The sequence below is a fragment of the Carassius auratus genome, chromosome 15 (genome assembly GCF_003368295.1).
Source record: "Carassius auratus strain Wakin chromosome 15, ASM336829v1, whole genome shotgun sequence".
NCBI classification, from domain to species: domain Eukaryota; kingdom Metazoa; phylum Chordata; class Actinopteri; order Cypriniformes; family Cyprinidae; genus Carassius; species Carassius auratus.
The window spans coordinates 3,374,064-3,398,013 of record NC_039257.1 but is presented as its reverse complement, the minus strand read 5'-3'; the positions used below and the strand labels follow the sequence as shown (position 1 = coordinate 3,398,013).

Here is a 23,950-nt window from a genome sequence, read left to right as displayed (position 1 = left end):
TTTCAGTCAGTCATAGATGAGTGTAAATTTTCCTGTGCTTGATTTCATTTAAAGCTGCGAGAACTTCGAATTTCAGCATTCATACTTTGAAGAGCATATTTTATAAACATGTATTCAAACCTTTGGACATCTCTGTGCTTTACTAAAATAAGCACATCGGAAATGAAAGCCCTGATTATACAACTGCTTATACAAGTGATTATTAAGGAAAATGCAGGAGACAGATTTGCATGTCTATGTATGTCATAGTGTGTAATTGTCTTTGAACAGGGGACTTTAAGGTCGTGTTGTATGAAAAGAGCTGTGTTCTTCCAGCCCTGTGTGGACTTACTGGAGAGAAGTTTGCCATGGGTTTAAACTTCACTTTCACCAATGACTGCTGTGATACTCTTCTCTGCAATGGTGTCTCAAGCAGTTCTGCTTTCATCTTGTCCAGCACCCTGCTCTCACTTCTTCTGACACTGTTTTATTTACAGTAAGCTCAATTAACTAGAACAAGAGAGCAGTCAAAATGTAACACACACACGTCTTTATCTAGCATAATTAGAATTTCTATGTAAATGAATGTATTCTTATTTTTTCTTTGTCTTATAACAGTTCTAACAAGAATAGTTTGTTTTTATCAGCATTTCTTCATATGTACAAATGACACATGGATACGTTTATATTCAAATAAAGTGAAGTTTTTTGTGTCTAGAGACTTGTTTCTTTTATAAAGTGGAATTTATTTTATTAAATTATTATTATTAGTTAACAAATAAACTTTGGTCCTGCGCATGCTTTCTGTGGTGCTTGATTTCGCGCGCTTTTGGCTCGAGGAGGAGACACTAACGTTACAGAAGAAGATAAAACAGCAAGAGGTGTTTAGTACAGGTAATATAATTATTTTCGAGTTAATACCATTAATCATATGACTGATTTTTCTCGTTGTGCCTTTGTTTGCTTTTGTTAGTTTAGTTAACGTTACTCGACGTCAACGTCAGAAACCTCAGGTAACGTTTAACGTTAACCTTATTGCTCGCGCGTAATCTGTTTAATGTTACTGTATTTTCCTCAGGGTTAATGAGAACATTAGTTTAAAAAAAAAAAAAAACGCTTTCCTCAACTATTACGGATTGTACTATGTTTTTTGCACAGTGAAATATGTCTGAAGCCAGTAATTTACAAGAACCAGAAAGTAACGTTAGAGCTTTGAATATAAATGAAGTTGAAGAGGATGAAGGAAACCGTGAGGTAATTATTGTTTAAAAAATATCTCAGTTGTAAAGTACTTATTGCGTTAGTAACACGGTGGTGTGTTCTTTTTTTGGTTTAAATTTAGATTTTTCTGAGTGTATTTGTTCAACAAGGACAAATTGGACTAAGTTATTATGACAGTTGCGATTATACGCTGCATTTTATGCCGGACACCATGGACAACAGCGACCTCCAGCTGCTGGATAGAGGTACTTTATTTTTCTTTCTGCTGGTCTTATATTTTGTCCGTTGGTTGTCTCTGCCAGAATACCTGACTTGCATGTCAAGCCTAGATGAAGGAAACATTGATTGGAGATGCTTTGTTGTCCATTATGTTAGTTTGTTTACGCCTTCATGAATTTTCTGTTTCAGTTATACAGGAGCTGAGTCCAAACGTCTTAATAACAAGTGCAAAACAAGAGCAGAGCTTGCTAGAATTTATCGAAAAGCTTGGTAAACTCTCCAATTTTAAATCTTTATTGTAGGTGATTAGAAGTGATGATCTCTTGCTCAGTTGTTATTTTCAAGTTATAGCAAACCACTGTCTAATTTTGCTTCAATTTCAGAATTAAATCCTGAATATAAGCCTGAAATAGTCATGTTTCCAAATGCAAACTTTGGTAAGCACAGTATTTACACACAGCTTTATTTTATTCTGTATCACAATATTTTATTTTGTGAATCACAAAAAGATAAATTTCGTAGGATGGTCCTACTGCTCTTTTCCTCAAATTGAAAGTGAATGGGGATGCCAAAATGGCAAAAAAAGGGGAAAAAAAGCTTTGATCTGTGTAATGTTTATACTTATAAAAATAAATCATAAGAAGTAGAGTTATAAATACAAATAGTACATATGTGTGGATTTAATTTTGCATCGTTTCACCAGCTTAGTGAAAAACAGTCACAGTAATTGATCCTCTACCATCTTTTGCAGGTCTGGAGATCAGCAGACAGCGTCTCCTCTCAGCACACATCCCATCTCTCCCTCCCACCATCACAGAGAGCGAGAAAATCCCATATCTCTCCTCCTGCATCCCATTAGACTCAGTGCTGATGGTGAGACATCACAAGTTTTATAGTAGATGAATAAATGTGCAATATCATGACAATCTTCTCTGCTGTAGATGAGGTCAATAGGAGGGCTGTTGAAATGTCTGGAGAGGAGGAGAGTTAGCTTAGACATGGAAGACATGGGCGTCCCCATAATGCAGTTTCTGGCTTACACACTGTAAGACATTTTTGTATCAATCACTCTTTTTTTATTATTTATTTTTTTGTGAGAATAAGAATTGTTTATTTGTTCAATATTTTGCAGGAAAGATGTTGTGTACATCGACAAAGACACATATAGGTTGGCCAAAAAACATGTCCCATCCTTTGTTCCTTTTTCTAGAAATGCAACTCTTTGGATCTGTTAAAACTTGTTTGCACTCTTTTCTCAGTGCACTCCAGATCTTTAAGTCTGAGCTGCATCCTTCCGTCTTTAAGCTACAGTTAGGAGAGAAAGAAGGATTGAGTCTTTATGGTAAAATGTATTATTCTGTGCACCATTTAAAATGAATCAAATTGTTATTTTTGGGAAAGCTAGGGGATGCATGAAAAAGTTTAGATAAAAATGGTATAAAAATTTAAAAACAAACAAGTGATAAAATAAGTTTCAAAACAATAAATGAATAATAAAATTGTTATACAATAAAATATATTTAAAGAAAAATATACCTTATATTTTCTATATAATATTTTCTCATATTTCTAATATTTTCAAAGTTTTAAATAAGTAAATATATGTGCTAAATTATAAATGAATAGTTTCTTTTGTGTTTTAGTGGGTAGTCAGAAAAGTTCACTGGTCATTGTTTTATGGAAAAGAATAAGAATATTTAAAGGAATAAATCACCCACAAGTGAAAATTCTGCCATAATTTACTTATATGTAATTTCCAAAACCATTCTCTCCATTCAAATTGAAAGAGAACCTGGATAATGCTTATGCTGATTTAAATTTTTTATACTGTAAAAGTGAATGGAGTAAATACCCACATTGTGATTTTTGCAGGTGTTCTGAATTGCTGTCGGAGCAAGTTTGGCTCTCTGCTTTTACGGTACAATCCTGGTTTTATAATAGATAATTCAGCACATTTAAAAGGAGTTTAAGCCCTAACATAGACTTCCTTTTTCTCATTTGTTTTAGGCAGTGGTTCCATAGACCTACTCGAGATCTAAACATTCTGAAGAAGCGTCAGGAAGTGATCCGTTTCTTTACATCCCCTCGTAACTTTGCTGATCTTAACACTTTGCAGAGTTCCCTTCGGAATATCAAGAACATCTCGGTACAGTTTTCAGCATTTTGTCTAAAGCTCAACATTATTTATTCAGAGCCAAATTACAAAACAACAAAAGCCACACATATAAAGTGACACTTGTCTTTCATACAGACACTACTGCATAAAATGTCTCTCGCTAACCCAAAGGTTGTTGTCTGGCAAAGTCTATATAAGGTAAAGCACTCAGTTTAATTTATTATTGCCTATCTTGGCTCGTTTGTTTCTTTCATTCATCATGTTTCTCTTTTATTAGACGGTGTACAATGCATTGTGCATTAGGGACACCATTCGCTCCATGCCTCAGTCTATCCAACTCTTCAGTGAAATCAGTCAAAACTTCACTGATGATCTTTTCTACATCGCTACATACATCAGCAAAGTGGTGAGTCTGAATACTATTCACTTTCTGTTGTTGAATTATTGCTGAATTAATGTAACTACTTTGGGTTTGTCATTCTTCATTGCAGGTGGACTTTGAAGGAAGTGTAGCTGAGAACCGATTTACTGTCAGGCCAAATGTCGATCCTGTTATTGACGAGAGTGAGTGGTTTTCTATTGATGTCTTCAGTTCTGATGCAATAACTAAAAGCGACTTACAGTGAATTCAGGCTAACATTTTTTACCTAACTATTTGTGCTTCAAATCAGTACGTTCATGATTGCTATAATAATATCATGAAAACAAATAGAAAAATTGAAAATATATAATGCACACTGAAGTTGAAAATGACCACACCCACTTTTACATTAAAAATAGGTGGATAGTTAGAAATTAGTTGGCTCTTCATCTTTATTACATACAGTACATTTTTGGTTTATTTGCTTCTTTACAGAGAAAAGAAGGATGATGGGTCTCCCAGATTTCCTGACAGACGTGGCTCGTGCTGAGCTGGAAAAACTGGACCCTCGCTTCTCCACCTGCAGCATCATCTACATCCCTCTGGTCAGGATGTGACTAATGCTGCCCTCCATTCATTAAAGTGTGATGTGTAACCTAATTGTTGACACAGAGCTGTTAACATAAACGTTGTGGGTTCAGTATCTTGTTGGAGCGACCAAATAAATGAAGAGTCAGTGAGGTGGCCATTGTGCCCCTGAGAAGGCCACTTGACACCAGCTCGCTCTGTTTCTGTAATTAGAGCACTGCTTTGTGGCTAAATGATAAGCAGCTGTAACAACTATGGCATATGGGTTAACAAAAGCAGCATTCAGTGCTGTTTTATTTAATAGGGAAATAGCTTGCAATTATTCACAGGATTTCAATTTGTGACATTTCTGTGCCACCAAACAGAATTGTTTCCAAATAGATTTCCTAAAAACTTCTAAAATCCTCTGGCTCCATTGATTATGCAAACAACAAGCCCTTCACTAAACTCATACCATTGGTTGAGCCATCTGTAGACATTTGAGCCACTCAAACACACTGCAATGTTGAAATGAGAGAATCAGCCTATTAAAAGTTTTTACCTTAAATGATCTATTTGAAATAACAAAATGAATAGGTTTTAGAGTGACTAATTTATAACGAGCAACATAAGGTATGCATTTCAAGGGAAAAATTGTTGTAGAACATAAATTCAGATGCCTGTAATAATTCTAAATAGCTAGTGCTTGCATTTATTTAACTGATCTACTGTACATGATTACATCCTGGTATCTCATTCTGGATTGATGACAGATTGGATTTTTATTGTCGGTGCCAAGATTACCCACCATGCTGGATAAACAGAGCTTTGAGATTGAGGGTCTTGATTTCATGGTGAGTATAGTAGTACTCAAAATTCAAGGCAGAACAGTAATTGATTCTTAAAATATTCTTGTTAGGGTTTGTTTTAAACTGGAAACCGCTTATTATTATTACAGACATTGTTGTATAGATAATATCAGTCTTATTTGTGCTTTTTTTTAATTCTTGTCAACTCATTACTGTTTAATATTACAGTTAGAAAATTATTGCATATTGATCAAAGTGAAATTCTTAATTGAAAAGCATGAAAACTAATAATGTGCACACATGGAGAACATCTCAGGCACCTTTGTCTTTGACTAATTAATGTTTGAGGGCTTGACAAGAGCTGATTTTTGCATTTAATTTGTGGATTATTTCAGTTCCTGTCAAAGGATCAACTGCATTACCGTAGCGCTCGAACCAAAGAGCTGGACAGCATGCTGGGAGACCTGCATTGTGACACCTTGGGTCTTTTCTTTCTTTCTTCAGTTGATTAATGAATTAATTGCACAAAACTTTTACAATGTCTTTTAAAACTGTGTAATCATGCTACTTTTTTCCCCCAGATCTGGAGATGGTGGTAATGAGGAAGCTTCAGGCTTCAGTGCTTCAGCGGAGCCACTGTTTGTATAAGGTCATGTCTCTGTGTGCAGAGTTGGACTGTCTCATTGCTTTGGCTCAGGCTTCTCTGGATCACGGCTACTGCTGTCCAACCCTGACATCAAACCACAGACTGGCCCTGATTGAGTCACGGTACAAATCATCTCTTCTAATGAGATGAATTTTCTGATTTCCGTATTCTTGTGTTCATATATTTATCCCTATTTCTCTTTCAGCCATCCTTTGCTGGAGCTGTGTACTCCAGTATTTGTGTCAAACACCTACATCAGCTCTGAAACTGAGGGCAAAGTTAAAGTTATTACAGGACCAAATTCCTCCGGCAAGAGCATCTATCTAAAACAGGCAAATACAGACCTCAAACATCACATACCTTCACATAAAGCTGTACACTGAAGTATTCACTAAATAAATAATAGACAAATTCAGAACAACACTTAAAAAGATTAAATAAATATACCAAGACGATTCACTTATATTACTATGAATAAGAGAAAGTGCAACATCCAATATAGTGGAATAACTCCCTTCATTAAAAGCTCCGGTTCCCTTAGACACAATTAGTGTGCTGAATTGCATGCTTTTAGCTGTACATGCACATCTTACATGACATAAGGTTTAAAGATAAGAAACAACATTTATGGGTCAGTACATGGTAGATTTTTATTGCTGAATTAAAATGTTATTTAAATATGAGTTTGGCAAACAGTATTTGACATTTTGATATTTTCACATTTCCCAAATAGATAGCAATTAGTCTTTAATACCAGAAATAGCTGCCAGGAGGCGTTACAAATATAACTATTGAGTGAACTGCCTTTACTTGACTTTACTAAAGTCAGGGTTCCATGACTTTTTTGGTAATAATCCTACATGTAGGCATTTCATCATTTTTGTAACATCTTGTATGGTCTCTAAAGGTGGGACTGATTGTGTTCATGGCACTGATTGGCTCAGATGTTCCTGCTAAAGAGGCAGAGATTGGGCTGGTAGATGGAATCTTCAGCCGCATGCATAGCCGGGAGTCTGTATCAGTGGGTCTGAGCACCTTCATGTTAGACTTAAACCAGGTGAGACCATCACACCCTCCTGAACACACAAAAGCCCTGTATGCTTTTTTAATTTTGTAACAGCCATATTGGATTATCCCATTTTGAGTGTCATGTCTCTCATTCATGCTGCTTGAATTGGTTTTGATAACTGTGTTTGCAAGGCAGCCATTCAGAACTACCACTGATGAGTCATTGAAATATTTACATAGCGAATTGCAATATCATCCTTCAGCTGGTTTCAAATAATTACAATTCCTATCTAGATGACAGGTTCCTTGAACCACAGCACTGGGGATTCTCTTGTTTTAGTGGATGAGTTTGGTAAAGGAACCAACACTGTAAGTGTTAAAGAAACAGGAGGAGCAAACAGAACTTTATAGAAAAGCAAGAATTGAAAAGCATTGCAACTAATATTGCGTGTGTGTTTATGATGCAGGTGGATGGATTGGCTCTCCTGACTGCGAGTCTCAATAACTGGATGCGTCGTGGGCCTCAGTGTCCTCACTTACTTATGTCGACATGCTTCCACAGCCTCATACAGCTGGGCTTGATCTCTGATTCTCCACTGCTGGATTTACTGGTGCCACAGAAACATGCCATGACCAGAAAATACATTTTTCATGAACCATTTCCATCACTGTGATTTCAAGACTAATAAACCAACTTCTGGATTTTTGTTTTTTGTTTTTTGTTTGCAGACTCTAGAGACAGCAATAGAGGGAGAAGAGCTGGTGTTTTTGTACCAAGTGAAAAACGGCATCTGCCAGTCGAGTTGTGCGGCTAATATCGCCACTCTGGCCGGCATTTCTGACGACCTGGTCAAGAGAGGAGTGGAGGTATGATACAGTAATTTTTTTATATTGAAGTCAGATGTTGGATATTCCTACTGGTTATCTTTTACAAGAAAATGTTTCTAACATTCTCTTTCCAAAACATTACATTTTATAAAATGCTTTTTCTTGGTTATGTGAATGTTAGGGCAAGAAACAGGCACAAGCATTGTTTTTTCAGGCGCTGGTCAATTTTGAGATTTTGGGCTATTAGGCTTTTCATAACATGTTTTTATAGACTAGTGGACAGAAAAAGTCTGCAAAATAGACTTTTAAGTGTTTATTTTATTACACTTTATTTATTTGCATCTGTAGATTTAATTTAAAGTACATATCTTTAAAAAGACTGTCTCCTGAAAATGTGTTTTTCTCATTTGAACCAGAAATCTTCACCCCAGTAGCATTTACATAAACCAAACCTTTATTCCTATCTCCAGTATATATTTTTTAAAACATATATGGTTTGTTTCTATCGTCTATGAACTTTTAAAATGTTTTTTTTTTTTTTTTTTTTTTTTACACTTTATGCAGATGTCCTAGAAATTTTTTCTCTCAGTTTATCTCTCTTTTTTTCACTCAGTTTTTTCTTTCAGTGTTTTTTCTTGCTCATTCTCATGGATATCTGCACAAGTTTTCAAGTTCAAAGTCTAACTTTAAATAGCGATCTATTGCCGTTATCAGTGTTAAATGTGTGCGTGGTGTAAAGTTTCTTTTTGACATTATAGGATTTAATTTCCTAAATATCATCTATGTAGGTGTCAGAGTTATACAGAACAGGAAGAGCCATCAGAAAGATGAACAGCCCATCCTTAGATGAACAGTACAGCAGGTATGGGATAGTCTGAACAGCAAAACAGTTATTCTTAAATTCTTTCCTCCTTCTACTTAAAATATATTTCCCGATTCAGGTGTGTCGAGGTGGTGGAGAAATTCCTCAGTATTGATCTGGATGACCCTGAGCTGGATCCCGATTCTTACTTGAAAGATGAGGTGCTCCCAACACTTGAAGAGGTGCTGTGATAACATCAAAGCTGTACTGTGGGACTGTGGGTTCATTTTGTGGGAATATAGAAGTTAATTGTATTTCAAGGTTTCAACCTTCACAAACGCATTCATTTAAACCTGATGGTTTGAATTATATATGCTTACTCGTGTTCCTAAATGGAAATGTTTCAAAATATTTAATGACTGTGGTATTTGTTAATTTTTTTTAAATTACTAAATCTTGCAGTTTACATGCCTTTTTGAGTCGGACATGAATTCCTCAGACTGATCCAAACCAATCTTTTTAGTGTTGTTGTGTGATTCAATAAAATAATCAGTTCGGAATATAAATTTGTTCTTGATTTCAACATACTAGTCATGCTATATGTTGGTTTTTGCAGCGTTTAGCATTACTTTGTTGCAAACAGGCTTTTTTATTTCATTACCTTCTATTAATAGGAGCACTGCCACAGAATGGTGGTGCAGAAAACACAGCAATTATTAACTCTCCAGGGGACTGACTTGATTTTTAGAGGACTGTTAATGAGTTTCCTTAAGTAATCAGTTGTCACAGCATTAGGAAGAAACAACAACTTGCTCAGAGTTTATCAAATCAATTAAGTTCTCGAGCCATCTGTCGCAAGACAACCAAAAATAAAAAATATCTGCTCTGGTAGGATTACCTTGTGTGGGAAACTGAGCAGATAGAGAACGCCCACCACAAGGATCTTAAATAACATCCACGTCCTTTATTGCATAATCAGAAGCACTCAGTAGAGTGAAGTAGACCAGGCTTGTCAAAGGTAAAAAAGTATAGTTATAATTTGAATGTATATGCATTTTTTTTATATTGCTTTATATTTTTTTTATTTCAGTTACAGTTTTAGCAGTTTTACTAGAACTAAAACATATTTATACAGTAATTTTCAATGCAATATTTGCATTTTAAATTAGCTTTATTTTTAATTATGACTTGTTTGTTTTAGTTAAAAAATGACACCACTGTAGATTAGTGACACTTGTTGCTACAACAGACTTGAAAGATGTGAATTCAACAAGAACAAAATCCAGAAAACAGTCAGATTTGGCTACAAAAGTTGTGTGTTAGAGAGTCTATGGTGTATTTGTCACTTTCAGCCCTGGATAATTTTGCACATATTAATTCAATCCATCTATTCAGCTTTCTTAGGTCCACTCAACTATGCCTAGCAACGGTTCTATTGTGATGAGTTATGTGCTGAAGTTAATGTATGTTCACAAGTAATAGTTGTTATGCCATAATGAATAAATATACTGTCTGCTTGTGCCGTTAACTGTGTTGAGGAAACTAATGATTGTAATGATTGTGCTCGGACAGAGCCTTCATTGTAGCTGCAATAAGTGATATTATTTTGCCATAATGAAAAGGATGTGCATTGGCTAAGTCAGCAAAACTGACACCATTTATTTAAATCACTGGACTTATTTGTTATGATGTAGCACATTTTATACAACAGCTGATTGGGCTCTCTTAGATACTTTATATGGATAGAAAAAAAAAAAACTACATCTATTATGAATAACAAGATATCTGGCTGTTTATAGTATAAACATTTATATAATATAATTTAATGTGACTCAATAAAAAAATTGTTATGCCCTGAAATGATAAAGAATGCAAAACTTAAGTGGGTATAGCTGTTGCAATATATAGACAGATTTTTTAGTAACCAAAAAAAAAAATTCAGCTCTGTATCATCTGCTTTTAATGGAAAAAAAAGAGACTGCCCACAATAAGACCTAATGTCTCGTCCATCACAGCTTGACCCAAAAGTGCAGTTACTTTGACATTTGGATGATGTTATAAATGCTTTTTATATTTGTGTCAGATTTGTACACCGTAAGCCTCCCACTTTTCATTAAAAGCCATTTCAAAAGGTACTTTTGTTGACATTAATGGTCCATCACACGATTACTGCTATTCTGGAACAACAATTAAGTATTTCTGTTGTAATTTAAGGTGGGTCCTTGTCAAATCAGAGCTCTTCATTTTTGCCATTTACTGTCAGTTTGTGTAGGAAGAAAATGACATTTGACATTTGCGGAGGCAGATGATGAAAGGGTCAGTCAGTCACTCAGGATTTAGTGTCTTGCCGAAGAACACATAAGTGCTGGGGTTTTGACAGAATAAGATAAAGTCAACATTTAAATGCTTCCTGCTTTCTTAATAGATTTTTTTTTTCACCAGAACATTTCAAAGCTTTGATCTGATTTATTTGTTAGCAAAAAAGAAAGCTTTGAGTTGAAAACAATCTTATGATAATGCTGTATTGACATTGAAGTACTCAGTAATGCAAATTAACTACGTATTATGCATTTCTGACAAGAGTGAATAATTCCCAGTTTTTTATGAGGTCAGTGTCAAACACCATGATAATCCCTCCGATCTCTTATTGGACTCTGTAAGCAATTGTTTGGCATGATTTGCACCTTTTAATGAAGCCCCATCAGATAAGCTCTCAGTCTGGCACTTTACATGCATCAATCCTGATCCAGTTTTGTCCATATGCATTAATCTCTTTAAGTCAATTTACTTGAGGAATAAAAACCACCGCTGCGATGCGTTAAGCCACAGAAGAGTTTGACTCTTGTGGTCACTGGCCAATATATGCACTTCTTAATAAATCTGGAACTTCCAGGGATGATCATGTTCTGCTTTGATTTCACCTTTACTACAGCTTTGAACAGCCACTTCATCCTTGGACCAATGCGATGTACCTTGAAGGTTTTATGCTGAAACTTGCTAGTGAGTTGGTTGCTGCAACCCTTTTAGAGGTAAAAACCATGTCATATGACTATCAAGCCATGTTTTCAGTTGATTCATAATGTTAAAGTCTTGAATTTGTCCTATTCTCTCCTAGGATTAAAGTAACACTGGTCCCTTATGGCTACTGGCCATCGAAAGAATATATGTGACCCTGGAGCACAAAACCAGTCCTAAGTCGCTGGGGTTGGTTTGCAAAACAATAGGAAAAGAATAGGCAAAAAAAACGTAACAGTCATACAATTCAAGGGCTATTATTGTAACCCCTCTACGTTTTGCACTTTGGACCAACATAGTCAGGGTACGTTTTTATATGAGACTAGGTTGCGCTGGGGTATATTTGTAGCAATAGAAAAAAAAAAAAAAAAAAAAAATGTATGGGTCAAAATGATTGATTTTTCTTTTATGACAAAAATCATTAGGATATTACGTAAAGATCATGTTCCATGAGGATATTTTGTACATTTCCTACCGTAAATAAATAAAAACGTAATATGCATTGCTAAGAACTTCATTTGGACAACTTTAAAGGGGATTTTCTCAGTATTTTGATTGTTTTGCACCCTCAAATTCCAGATTTTAGGATTCGGCTGAATATTGTCTGATCCTAACAAACCATACATCAATGGAAAGCTTATTTATTCAGCTTTCAGATGATGTATTAATCTCAATTTAAAAAAAAATGACACTTAAAGACTATGACCTGAAAATGTGTGGTCCAGGGTCACATATGTGGTCTGTAAATCCATGAGGAGCTTCAAATTAACTGCATGACAGCCTTTGGATGGAACTGACTTGGTTGGCTTCTTGGTTTTTCTTGTTTATGTAAGTAAGGTCTAAAAGAGAAGAAACGCTAAATGGCTGCTTGCTAAATGAGCGTTTTCTGAAGAAGCTTTATGATGGATTATGAACTGGCATTTATTGGCCAGAATTGAAGGTTTAAAGTTAAAACATTTTAATGATGAATTTGTTTCTTACAAACAGGCAGCTTCCCACTTGACTAAATATTAACTGATGGACTGGAGTGGTGTGGGTTATTGGGATGTTTTCATCAGCTGTTTGGACTCTTATTCTGACGGCACCCATTCACTGAAGAGGATCTGGTGTGCAAAAGATATAATTCTATTCAAATCTGTTCCAATGAAGAAACAAAATAATTTCTAGTGAATCTTTCTTTTCCTTGTGTATTGGTGTTGATTGTCTCTTCATATCACAGGTCCATTTCTGAAAGTCTGCAGTGCTTACGTGGACCATATTACTTCACACTCATATTCAGTAATAAGTCCTGTTTTATTTCCATTCATTGGGCAGTTTATAACACATCTTCATTTATGGATTAATTTAATCATAGCAGTTGTTGTCCTTCAAACTGATCTGATTTGAGAACACTTTAAACTAAAACTTTATAATTCAGAAGGGAGAATCTAAACATATAGTTGAACTTACCACAGAGGACAAGGATGCCAATAAGCCATACATGACTTGACAGGCCACAGCACAGAAGCAAGAACATGTTGCAGCTCCATAATTTTATAAATCTGATTGCTGCCATCACAAGAAAAGAGATTTTAAGGGAGAAGATGTGTGATGTTGACACCAGATTTCTCTTTTTTTTGCTCCCTCTAGTGGTTGGTCTCTCAAGTTGTTTACACAATGTGCATTACTTTGGATTTTAGTCAGTTTAGTATTCATTGCTGTACATTTCTCAGTTTGAATGTGATATTCTATGATAATCGTGTGTCCATGTGGTTTTAAAGAGAAAGGCCACTTCAGATAATGCGTATTTGGAAAGAGAAAGTTAAAAAGGATGTTTATGCCTGCATTTTGAATCATAATGAATCTGCAGCAGTGAAATGAAACAGTGGATTTTTTACTGGGCAAAAGCACTTCCACACTTCTGCTGTGAGTCATTTAGTTTTGGTGGTTGCTTTGATCCTGATACCATGGCTCTGGAATTGGATTCTGGTCCAAAATCAGCATGAGCAACTTTGACTGCAAGAAGAGCCAAAAGATGCATGCAGCCAAACGCCGCCTTCTGTGTTCTCTCCCACTCTCCTTTTTTTCTGTTTCAGTTTGCTGTATGTTTAAAAATACAATGCAAAACATGTACATTTTCTTGTTATCTAAGCTATTTCCTCATCTGATCCTTGAAATGACATTGGTGCAACCTATAACGTCATCTGGGAAAGGAAGAGAACAAGAAATAACATTTTGCTTAAAGAAACTGAGGACTTTTATTATAGCTATTAAGATGTTTTAAGAATTTATCACTTGATTTTAATTACAGTTACGCACTTTTCTCCTTCATTACTGTAATGAGATGCATCTCATTAATATTACTGTAATGCAAAACACAGTGATATGTTAATGAAAAGGTAAATGTCATGACAGTATTTGTTGTACTGCCTTTGATTTGTGCTGAAATACAGTAAATATATGCTGTATTACAGTAACAAGAATTACTATCTAAATAAAAACACTCAAGTAAAACAATGACAGTTTAAGAGAACCTGCTTAACTGTAATCAAAATAGTGTTCAAAAAGTAATTTTGTATTCGCAACATTTGCTTTGTTTACATTTACATATCAACCTTGCAAATTTGACCATTTTTTCTTCCTTAGGGAGATACAAATATTCATTACAGTCCATCCATATTCAACCCTTTTGTTTCTCTTTTGCTTTTCCATTTCTTTGTCCTGCTTCTCTCTGGCGTTTCTAGGTTTAGCACATTCCCCTTACAGTTGTCTTCTAATCGATAAGGTTTTTCTGCCTTTGTGAATGAGGGAGAGAAAGAGCGAGTGTGAATGTATGTATTGATATTTCAGGTAAATTGCATCGCTGTCTTACAGCCCACTACATTTTCTGAGACAGCTTGATGCTCACTGGAGACTGTAATACGTGTTCTAGTTACATTAATGTGGGAGACTATGAGCCTCGACACATCACGTCTTATAGACAGACAAAAGACGAGACAAGGCAAAGTTGTTTCCTCTAATCATGGGATTTATAACATAGACCGTGCTCTATCGGCATGCTTGTCTGTCACTATAATGCTAGTCACTATTGGCTTAATGCTGTGAAAAGAAGACTTTCTCAGCCTTATTGTGCACTATTTATCATTCATTAGAAAACGGATTGTTCTGTCTCTGTTAAAAGCTGCATTCAAAGCTATTGTGAAGCTCGGTCTACTGTGACTGCACAGTTGAATTGTATTTTAATGCACAATGTAGCTGAGTTGCTTAAACAGCCTACACTTAGACTGTATTACTGTGTTAATTGGTAAAATAATATTTGGTAACACTTTACTTGAAGGCTTTATATATAATGCATCACTGTAACGCATTAATTATGCCTTGTAATTAAAATCACACAGATTTAAGATGCAATATACAGAATCAATTAAAATCCAATACAGTGTGTTTAACATGCATGAGGGTGTTTTAAGGTTTTAGTGACCTAAATTAAGAGGCATTAACTTTCGTTTAAAAAGTATTGTCAATCAAAACATTATAGGTTTTATACATTTCTGAAAAAACTATATTGTATATAAAGTTATTCCTAAAGTGCACTGTAATGCATTATGTCTTGCCATAAATAGTTGTAGCCACAATTAAAAATTACTATAGTATTTGCAGATTGCTTGTTACTTCTGAAATTGGCTGATTTTGTAATATACATTCTGAAGATAATAAAGAATAGAAACGTATTATAATGTATCATAACTATGGTTAAGGACATCATCCAGTGCATTTTTTATTAGTTAATTAAAGCATTACACATAATTTAAAGATCTATTCAGCATAAAGGGTTCAGGTAAGTAAACAAAATATCTAAATGCATATATTTTTATTTAGATAAAAATAGTTTGTTCCTGTAGCTTAGTGGTAGAGCGTTGCGTTAGCAGCGAAAAAAAAAAATTGTGGGTTCAATTTCCAGGGAACACACATACTGGTAAAAAAAATTATTATAGCCTGAATGCACTGTAAGTCTCTTTGGATAAAAGCGTCTGCTAAATGCAGACATTTAAATGAACATAAAGGTATTTCAATTTATATGTTTTTATCATATTTCTGTTGCAACAATTTTATTAACTCAATAAAGGACTCGACACTAAAACCTTAAAATACCCCTCACACATGCTAAAATATCTATAATGCGTGAATAGGTTATGTTGGAATTGAACTGATTGTGTACATATTTGCATGCCCAATCAGAGCAGTTTTATTTCAGTTTCACTTGCATGGCTGTTTTAGACATTGGTGGCCTTTCTTAAATCTTTCATTGTCTTTGCAGAGGCATTGAACCTCGCAGACTGTAACAGGAGTAATGTGGACAAGGGACAGTGAATTGAAGGTTGCAGCCCATTCTGGGTTCGGTTAATGAGAGGTAGGTGGTCTGTCAGAGAGGAGGAGGCACCATCATGGCCTTTAGCGTTTGGCAAAAAAAATTCTCTCATGTTTATTCATGTGCGCTTCTCGTGGAGCCCAGAGGAATAGGTGTATTGCGCCATAATGAAACCAAGCTACAGGCACGCACGATATGCTCGAGTACAACTTTAATTGCATTTGGCTTCCACGAATGTATCATTTCTAGATGAGCTTTTAGTTTTTTGTCCTTGTGTAATCATTCTCTTTTAATTGTCTGATGTTTGAATCCACCAAAATGAGTCTTTGTTGTGGTTAAATTATTGCAGTGTTACATTGCAACAAGCTACAAACGTGGTACTCGCTATTCACAGTCATGATGTGAAAGAGGTAATGTAAACATTGATTCATGAGGTGAGTTTTGAAATTCTAATTTTTAGGCGATGAGAGACAGGGGTGTAAACATATATTGGAATAACCAGCTCTGCATGTGTGTGACGGTCTATAGCAAGAGTCTGTGATAATAGGATTCATGTAGATGATGGGGTTTGTATGAGCTTGGCATGGTGGGGGTTGGTCTTCTTGGGATAAATCCGATGTCTTTGGCATCGTCTCGAAATCTCTTTACTGCAGTGGGACAGCGGGACAGCTGTTACCAATGACCAGAGGAAAAACATTGATTCCTTTTCTTTCTGTCGGGATTTTGTCTGAGAAGGGATGGGAGGTTGCCAAAATCACTTTTAATTGGCTGAAGGTGCATATAAAGATTTCTTTGTCTAGACTAATATGGAGGAAATGGGACAATGCTCAGAGTAATCATCTCTGAAAATTTCCCCAAATTAACTTCTGCCTTATATAGCAAAAAAAAAAAGACACTATACTATTTATTATTGTTACTTTATATTTGTCATTAAAAATTGAGTAAATAAATAAAATCAAAATGATATATATATCCTAATTTAGTTCAATTATTTTTTGTCATTGCAAATTGTATTAACAGCATAACACTTTGAGCTGAATTGAAATGTTCATGGATAAAATTAAATTATTACCTTTGAGTATAGGAAAAGGCACATTGAATTGATGAAATGCTGGTTTGAATGAAAGTTCAGGAGGGGCATGTTCATCTAATCCTGTCAATCACAATGCAATATAACAGCAGTTTATACCCTTTTTCTCTTACCCTTCCACCATCCAAAATCCACTTTCATTTATATTAATTTCTGATATATATTCAGTAATTATGTAGTCAGGGGGGATTTAGAGTTTGTGAATGAGCAATTACTATAATAAGTACACATTGCTTGTATGTAGATGTAGTGTAAGTAAAAATCAGCAGATTACCATAAAACATGTTTTCTGGGGAACTAGGATATGGCCAGTGTTGGGCAGTAATGCGTTATTAGTAACGTGTTACTGTAATGCAGTCCCATTTGACAGTAACTAATACTGTAACGCATTACTTTTTAAATAAATTAACTCCATTACCGTTACCATATGGTGCATTGTCCATTACTTTTTAAAAAATTAATTAATTTTGACTGAAGTGCAGCCTAACCTGTTTGCAGCAGTGACGCATTGTAGCATTGGTGGAAGCCAACCACTGTAAACACGAAGACGCACTGTGGGCGTGTTTCCATTTATTCAAGTGTGTGCGGCAGTCCTGGCGAGTGCAACATGAGTTTCTCAAAGTGGAAATATGCTCATTATTTCACTTTAGTTGAGCATAAAGACAAAAACCTTTTATGTTTTATGTAATGTAAGCTGTGCCTTTCTGGTCTGGTCATATGAGTCAGTCTGGGGATCGCGAATCATTTGAATCAGTTCGGGAGTTCGGAGCTGGTTCGCGAATCATTTGATTCAGTTCGGGAGTTCAAAGCGGGTTTGCAAATCATTTGAGTCAGTTCAGGAGTTCGTAGCTGGTTCGCGAATCATTTGAGTCAGTTTGGAAGTTTGGAGCAGGTTGGCGAATCATTTTAGTCAGTTTGTGGTTCGCGAATCATTTAAGTCAGTTCGGGAGTTCGTAGCGGTTTCGCAAATAATTTGAGTCACTTCGGGAGTTCGGAGCGGGTTCGCGAATCATTAGAGTCAGTTCTGGAGTTAAAAGTGGGTTCGCGAATCATTTTAACCAGTTCGGAGTTTGAGCATGAATCATGAGTAAGTTTGGGAGTTCGGAGCGGGATCGCAAATCATTTGAGTCATTTCGGGATTTCGGAGCGGGTTCGCAAATCATTTGAGTCAGTTTGGATGTTTGGTAAGCTGTGTTTTCCTGGTTCGAATGTCCTATCCTAGCCCACGAACTTCCAATCCGTGCGCTCAGATTTTGTTAACCGTCCCCTCGGTTTTTGAATCTGTACCCGCGAATTCATAATCTGTGCGCACACTTTGGCAATCTGTTCCCATGGATTTGTAAACTGTAGCCCAGGGGCGTCGCACCCGTCTTTTCCCGACGAGAGGGCTCAACACCCACACGTTTTCTGCAGTTTTTCTGCAGTTTTGCACTTACTACAGTCGCTCCTCCGTTTCTCTTGCCATTCTGTGTCTGCGCTCGCTGTGGCTGCCTCCTCTCTCTCCCTCCCTCTCAAATGACACCGGCTTTGAGTGTGACCGGCTGATGATTGGCTGTTCTGCCTTAAGTCCCGCCTCTGTTGGGGTGTTATTGGTCAGCTCGTGCTGAGGAGGCGGGAACTTAGGTGGGAAGTGTTTTCGGTATTATATTTCGTTTTTTAGAAACGAAATGCTAATTGCTATTATTGGGATATTGTTCAGCAGCTAGCTAAATTCGGTTATGTAACGTTATGTGGCATGAAATGTATAACATAACTGTGATGATGAAGGCAGGGGAATTGACGAGGAGGGGTGACAAACTGCCATTGTTAAGCAGTGTATTTATGGGTTCATTGCCAGTGCAACTGATTTTGATATTTTGAGCATTGTTTGTTGATTAGCTGAATATTTTTGTGGATACTTACCTGTTGTGTTTGATTGTAACGTTACCTGTTGATGAGAATAAAGTGAGAAATGATTAAAAAGTTGATGTTCATATAAATTCTAACAATGTATTTCTTTCTTATGTTTTTTTTCTCCAGGAACTGTCAGACAGATGTCACGGTTAAGTTCAGCAGCACTCTGCTCATCTTATAAACAGAGTCAGAGATCCCCGTCTTTCATTTGGTAAAATCAAGACCTCACACTCAGAATGCATGAGCTCATGCCTCAGAGGACTTCACTCTATTTGTATCAGTCACTCCTCAGAAGGGACAGTTGAGAGCATTAGACTTTTTGTGCCACTGAGTTTCTGTAGGAATACCAATCACAAGCAAATCTCTGTGTGACATGTAGAAGCCAAACTTAGCGAAGCACACATCAGCTTCAAAGTGCCTGTCTTTGCTCCAATTAGCTCACTGTCTTACTTTTCCCGCATTATGTCCAAAAGAAGAGGATTTGACAAAGGATAGATTCACAGACTCGCAAATTTGAGGTCTGTCCCACAAGCTGTCATGTTACCAGTCACATTTTCCTTTTTAAGTTACAAGTTTCAGTAAGTCAGCATGACCGATTCATCTTGCAGAAATCATCAAGCCAGCACTGATGGAAGGCAACATTTGCATTCCTTCCAAAAATGATTTCACTGTTTTTGCTCCTGAGACTCCTGCACCAGTGAGAAACCCACATTCATTCATATCAATTAGCCGCGGGTCTGTCACGGCTGTTTACATGGCCAGTGTAGCGTCACCGCATAAATGCATGAAGTGACCATCTGGATCTAGGAGACCCGCGAGGAGTTTTCTGGAACACCAGCAGTCATGAACCGGAAGAATAGCTTGTTTCAACAAACACATTTTTGTTTCGGTTAAGCCAAGCAGAATATACTGAAACAATTTACTGCATGATCAGACAACATAGAAGAAACTATCTTGGATTAAGCTACCAGATTATCTCTGCCCATCTCCATCTGATGAACTTTAATACTAACAGTGAGTTATGTACATTCATATCTTAAAAAGGCATTTTGTTTAATGATGGAGCGCTTTAACTTCAACATCAACTTCTGACAAAAAGGAATCCAATGGTACTGCAGATGGTTAAAGAAATAAACAATTTACATCTAAAGATTTTTATTATTTATTTTTTCTTCATAACTGAAGATAAACCTACCGTTTTTATTTCCCCCCCGATTTTTACATGTCCGGTTAATGTTTCTATTACTTGACTTGCTGAGTACAGATTACTAGTAATTAAAAACATGCATTTAAAGCTGTTAAAGCAATGAATATTTCATGACTTTCTTCAGTTTAAATCCTCAAGCCCTGTAGCCTCTAGAGACCAGAGTCCCATGTCGTGTAATTGAATCATGTCTTTACTTAACAATGTAAAAGCCATTCGAATCTCATCATGATGTCACATTTCTTTGAATTTCTAAGCGTTAATATTTGAATGAGGATTTTAGTAGCATAATGACAATGATTGTGTTCTGATGAATTAAAATAGCTAGACATCTGGTATAGGCTGAATACAATGTATATACTAAATTTTTATTGGCTATTTCTATTTCTTATTTCTATTTTTTTTTTTTTTTTTTGCAGGGACCCAGAGACTTCTTCGCACAGAAATGAATTTGACATGGATTCGTAAATGGATCTGAGCCTCTGACTGATGATTAGCGTTTTCACCTCTGGATTACGGGACACTCCTGTAAACCTCCACTTATTGTTAAATTATTTGTTTATATTAGGGTTAAACTTATAAACTGTTTAATTGTTCTCCCTATAGAATCTGCATCTAAGTCTTTTTAATGCCGCACAGATCTGGTTTGAATGTATTCACACATAAATTGTGGGAAACAATGTGTCACATGGTACATTTTGATTAAAAACAATACATGTGTGAAAACATAATAGGAGAAGACTTAACCAGTTAATAATGTGCACTGCTTGGAGTGTGTATTTTTATTTTTCAGATTCATCGGTCCATCATTTATTATTACTTAATCTAATCTTTAAATATCTAAAAGAGAGAAATGCAGCGTTGTAATATTGTCTACACAGACCTGTCACGTCATTGAATCTAATCAAATCTGAGCAAGATTCCCTTCAAACTGGCTCTTCCTGCAATAACACACAACATTGCAGACCTATAAAACTCATGAAGGACATCAAACAGTGATTTTGACCCGAATGGAGAAGCGTTAGAAGCGCCACCTGTGCCCAGTTCCAAAGGTCAACGTAGGGGGGCAACCTTGTCAATCAAACCCCAGGACCACCCCTTAACAGAAACAGGAGATGAATTTCACATGTATTTTTAAAGATCTGACATGTTTGAGTACAGCTTTTGGGAGATGTGTGCTTATCTTTATATCAAGCCTGAGATTATATTTAGCTACCCGACGTTTAGATATCAGGGACAACATTGTTAAAATGCTAATAGAGATCTCTGGTATTTGACATGCCATTAATAATCGGCATGGTGACCTTTTTAAATTCGGCTTGTTCCTACTGCATCATATGCACTGACTCAGACCACTGGAGCATTTAAAAGCAGCAGTGGTGTTATAGATGTGTGAATAACAATATATGAGGTCTCGAAATTGTTTTTAGGTGTCCAACTGAGCAAAGCCAGAAAATTGCCTTACACTTTTGCTTCCTGCTGTTTTAAAAATGTGAACATCAGAGTAGGTCAAAATTCAGAATTAAAAACATTCTCTCTCTTTTAATTTATAGGATCCATCCATCCATCAGGCCAGTGTCACTCCTTTATTGTATTGTATTTGTATGATTTCAGGGCTGGCCTTTGTACATGCCAATAATTACTACTCTTTATTTCTTTATAAACATCTCTTTGTGTATAGGAACAGAATAAAGCCCTTCCCAGAATTTGGCAACAAACTTAAGTTTATATTCTAGTAGTGTTAAGATTTGTCTTCAGAGGTTTATTAGTTGAAGTTGTCCACATATGTTTTAGTCATGAAGTGTTAAACAGGGAAAAGTTGAATATTTATGTTATTAATTCATGTTGTTTTGGCCCCATGAATAGATGATAAACTCTGCAGTGGAATATGATCAATCATGCAAGAGATATGTTGTGGAGAGACGCTAAAAAGTGAGTTCACAAGTATATTCCCTTCTCATTCAGAGCATTAAGTTTGTACATTTCCACATCAAAGATGCCTGAAAGCAACCGTATGCTCTCCAAAGACAGTGTGAACTTGAATGACAGACACCATAAAATTTAGTGCCTGGAAGTCAGATTTTAAAATGCAACTCCTCAAAAAATGGATTGTCTTTTGATAATTGTTATTGTGTAAGAAAAACAGATAATTTGCTGATTATTATTCTCTCTCATGTGACTTAAAATTCTCCCCCATAGAGCACCAAAACTTATGAAAATACCAGAGCTGCTTAAAATGTACAATTATTATTATTAAACTTTTATTAAAAGCATCACATGTTGGGTTGGGTTCTGAACTCCGGTGCCATTGCATGCTAAATGAAAACTTAGACACTAACACATCTCACACCTTATGTTAGGAATTAATGTTTTTTCCCTCTCTTTTGTAATGTCATATCTTATAGGACATCAGCTGAGCCAGGACTGACATGGCTGCCCACCTGAAGAAAGCAGGTAAAAAAAAAAAGTGCTAGTTAACTAAAAACTAAAAATAGCAGTGCATCTAAATGGCAAAATGGCTATGAAAATTACTTTTGCATTAAATACTGCTGCATTCATTTGAATATGACTGCAGTGACTAGGAAATAATCATGTATTGGGACTTAATAAAAAGACAATTAGGCTGCAGTAGACCTCTCCCCCACAATTAAGGATTTATAGTTTAGAGAACCTGATAACATTTTATGGAGTCTGGTGCGATGGTTCAGTGTTGCCCCAAACAAGGTCGGTTAGCTGTGCTGGAAATGCAAAGGATCATTAAGTTTTAAGAAGTGGCTATCATCATTCATTTAAAGAGAGTGAAGCTTTAATCTGGCCTCCCCCAGTCCGGCACAACAACATCAGGGCCATTTTCAGGGCGAGCATGGTGGTTGCTATGCATCCCTGAATCTTATGCCCATTTTAAGGCCATTTTCTCAATTAACTTTAATGGTCAATTGTGTCCGTTCGTGCTTGTCTCCACCACAAGTCCATCTTGCACATTGTCTTTGCTCACCTTCTCCCACATCTCAAGCGTCAGCTGTTTAAACGGATTGCCCATCCAGCCAGTTAACCTTCCTCGGCGATGAGAGCTATAATTGGTTTACTATAGAAATGGAAGGGGATAATCCTTCTGTTTGATTAATGCTCGTCTAATCAATTGGTGTCTGGCAAAACCACCCCTCTGGTCACATTTTGCAAAAAGGAACAGCTGGTTTTTCAAAAGGTCAGACTGATGCAGGGCAGACGGTGTCACCCAGAATGATAGATCGAGCAGCGGACGTCAAACCACTCAATGATTTGTAAGAGGATTTTGGCACGTTTGCTGTTTTTTGATCCCATTCACGTTTCTGGGTGGGCTTGTGTTTTGCTGCCCAATATTATAGCAATCTACACAACAACACTACTGCAATTCAGCTTTAGCACGATGCAATTCAAGTAGTAATTTGCTTTATAGTTTATATCATATTAAATAGGTGGGCTGATCACTAGATTTCAGAACAGAGCTTTAGTCATGATGAATCTAAACTAAACTGCTCATTGGTGTTGCATGAAATTTTACAATTAGGAAGCTCACCAAAGCTGCATTTATTTAATCAAAAATTGTGAAGAAAAAAATAATTTAAAATAACTGTTTTGTTTTTTAATATATTTTCAAATTTAATTATTCATGTCTTGAAAATGTGAATTTTAAATTTTTAGCATCAAATGATCCTTCAGAAATGATGCTGATGTGCTGCTCAAGAAATAATTTTTTTTATTCTAATGTAAAACAGTTAATATTTTATAGTATCTGCTCAGCATATTTGTTGAAACCGTGAGAGTTTTTTTTTTTTGAGGATTAGAATAAATAAAAAACAAAAAC

General features: G+C 36.0%; 1 protein-coding gene across 7 annotated transcripts; it reads left to right on the top strand.

The window, feature by feature from the left end:
• The first annotated feature begins 770 nt into the window (after positions 1–770).
• On the top strand, positions 771–22,560 carry msh5 (mutS homolog 5). 7 transcript variants are annotated; one of them, XM_026281747.1, is made up of 31 exons: positions 771–873; positions 1,138–1,233; positions 1,322–1,445; positions 1,609–1,689; positions 1,803–1,856; positions 2,171–2,292; positions 2,361–2,464; positions 2,552–2,587; positions 2,679–2,761; positions 3,292–3,337; positions 3,427–3,565; positions 3,671–3,733; positions 3,813–3,941; positions 4,027–4,099; positions 4,392–4,501; positions 5,237–5,317; positions 5,668–5,755; positions 5,854–6,040; positions 6,124–6,250; positions 6,826–6,975; positions 7,221–7,295; positions 7,394–7,537; positions 7,656–7,793; positions 8,543–8,616; positions 8,696–8,798; positions 11,489–11,585; positions 15,869–15,961; positions 19,029–19,113; positions 20,526–20,634; positions 21,973–22,038; positions 22,512–22,560. In XM_026281747.1, the coding sequence occupies exons 2-26, from the start codon at positions 1,144–1,146 to the stop codon at positions 11,492–11,494; spliced, it is 2,427 nt and encodes an 808-aa protein (XP_026137532.1). In that variant the 5' UTR covers positions 771–873; positions 1,138–1,143; the 3' UTR covers positions 11,495–11,585; positions 15,869–15,961; positions 19,029–19,113; positions 20,526–20,634; positions 21,973–22,038; positions 22,512–22,560. The 7 variants fall into 7 exon arrangements, with proteins under 7 accessions (XP_026137532.1, XP_026137529.1, XP_026137531.1 ...); XM_026281744.1 differs by having other exon boundaries at positions 19,029–19,916; XM_026281746.1 differs by lacking the exon at positions 15,869–15,961 and having other exon boundaries at positions 19,029–19,916.
• The last annotated feature ends 1,390 nt before the right edge of the window (positions 22,561–23,950 follow it).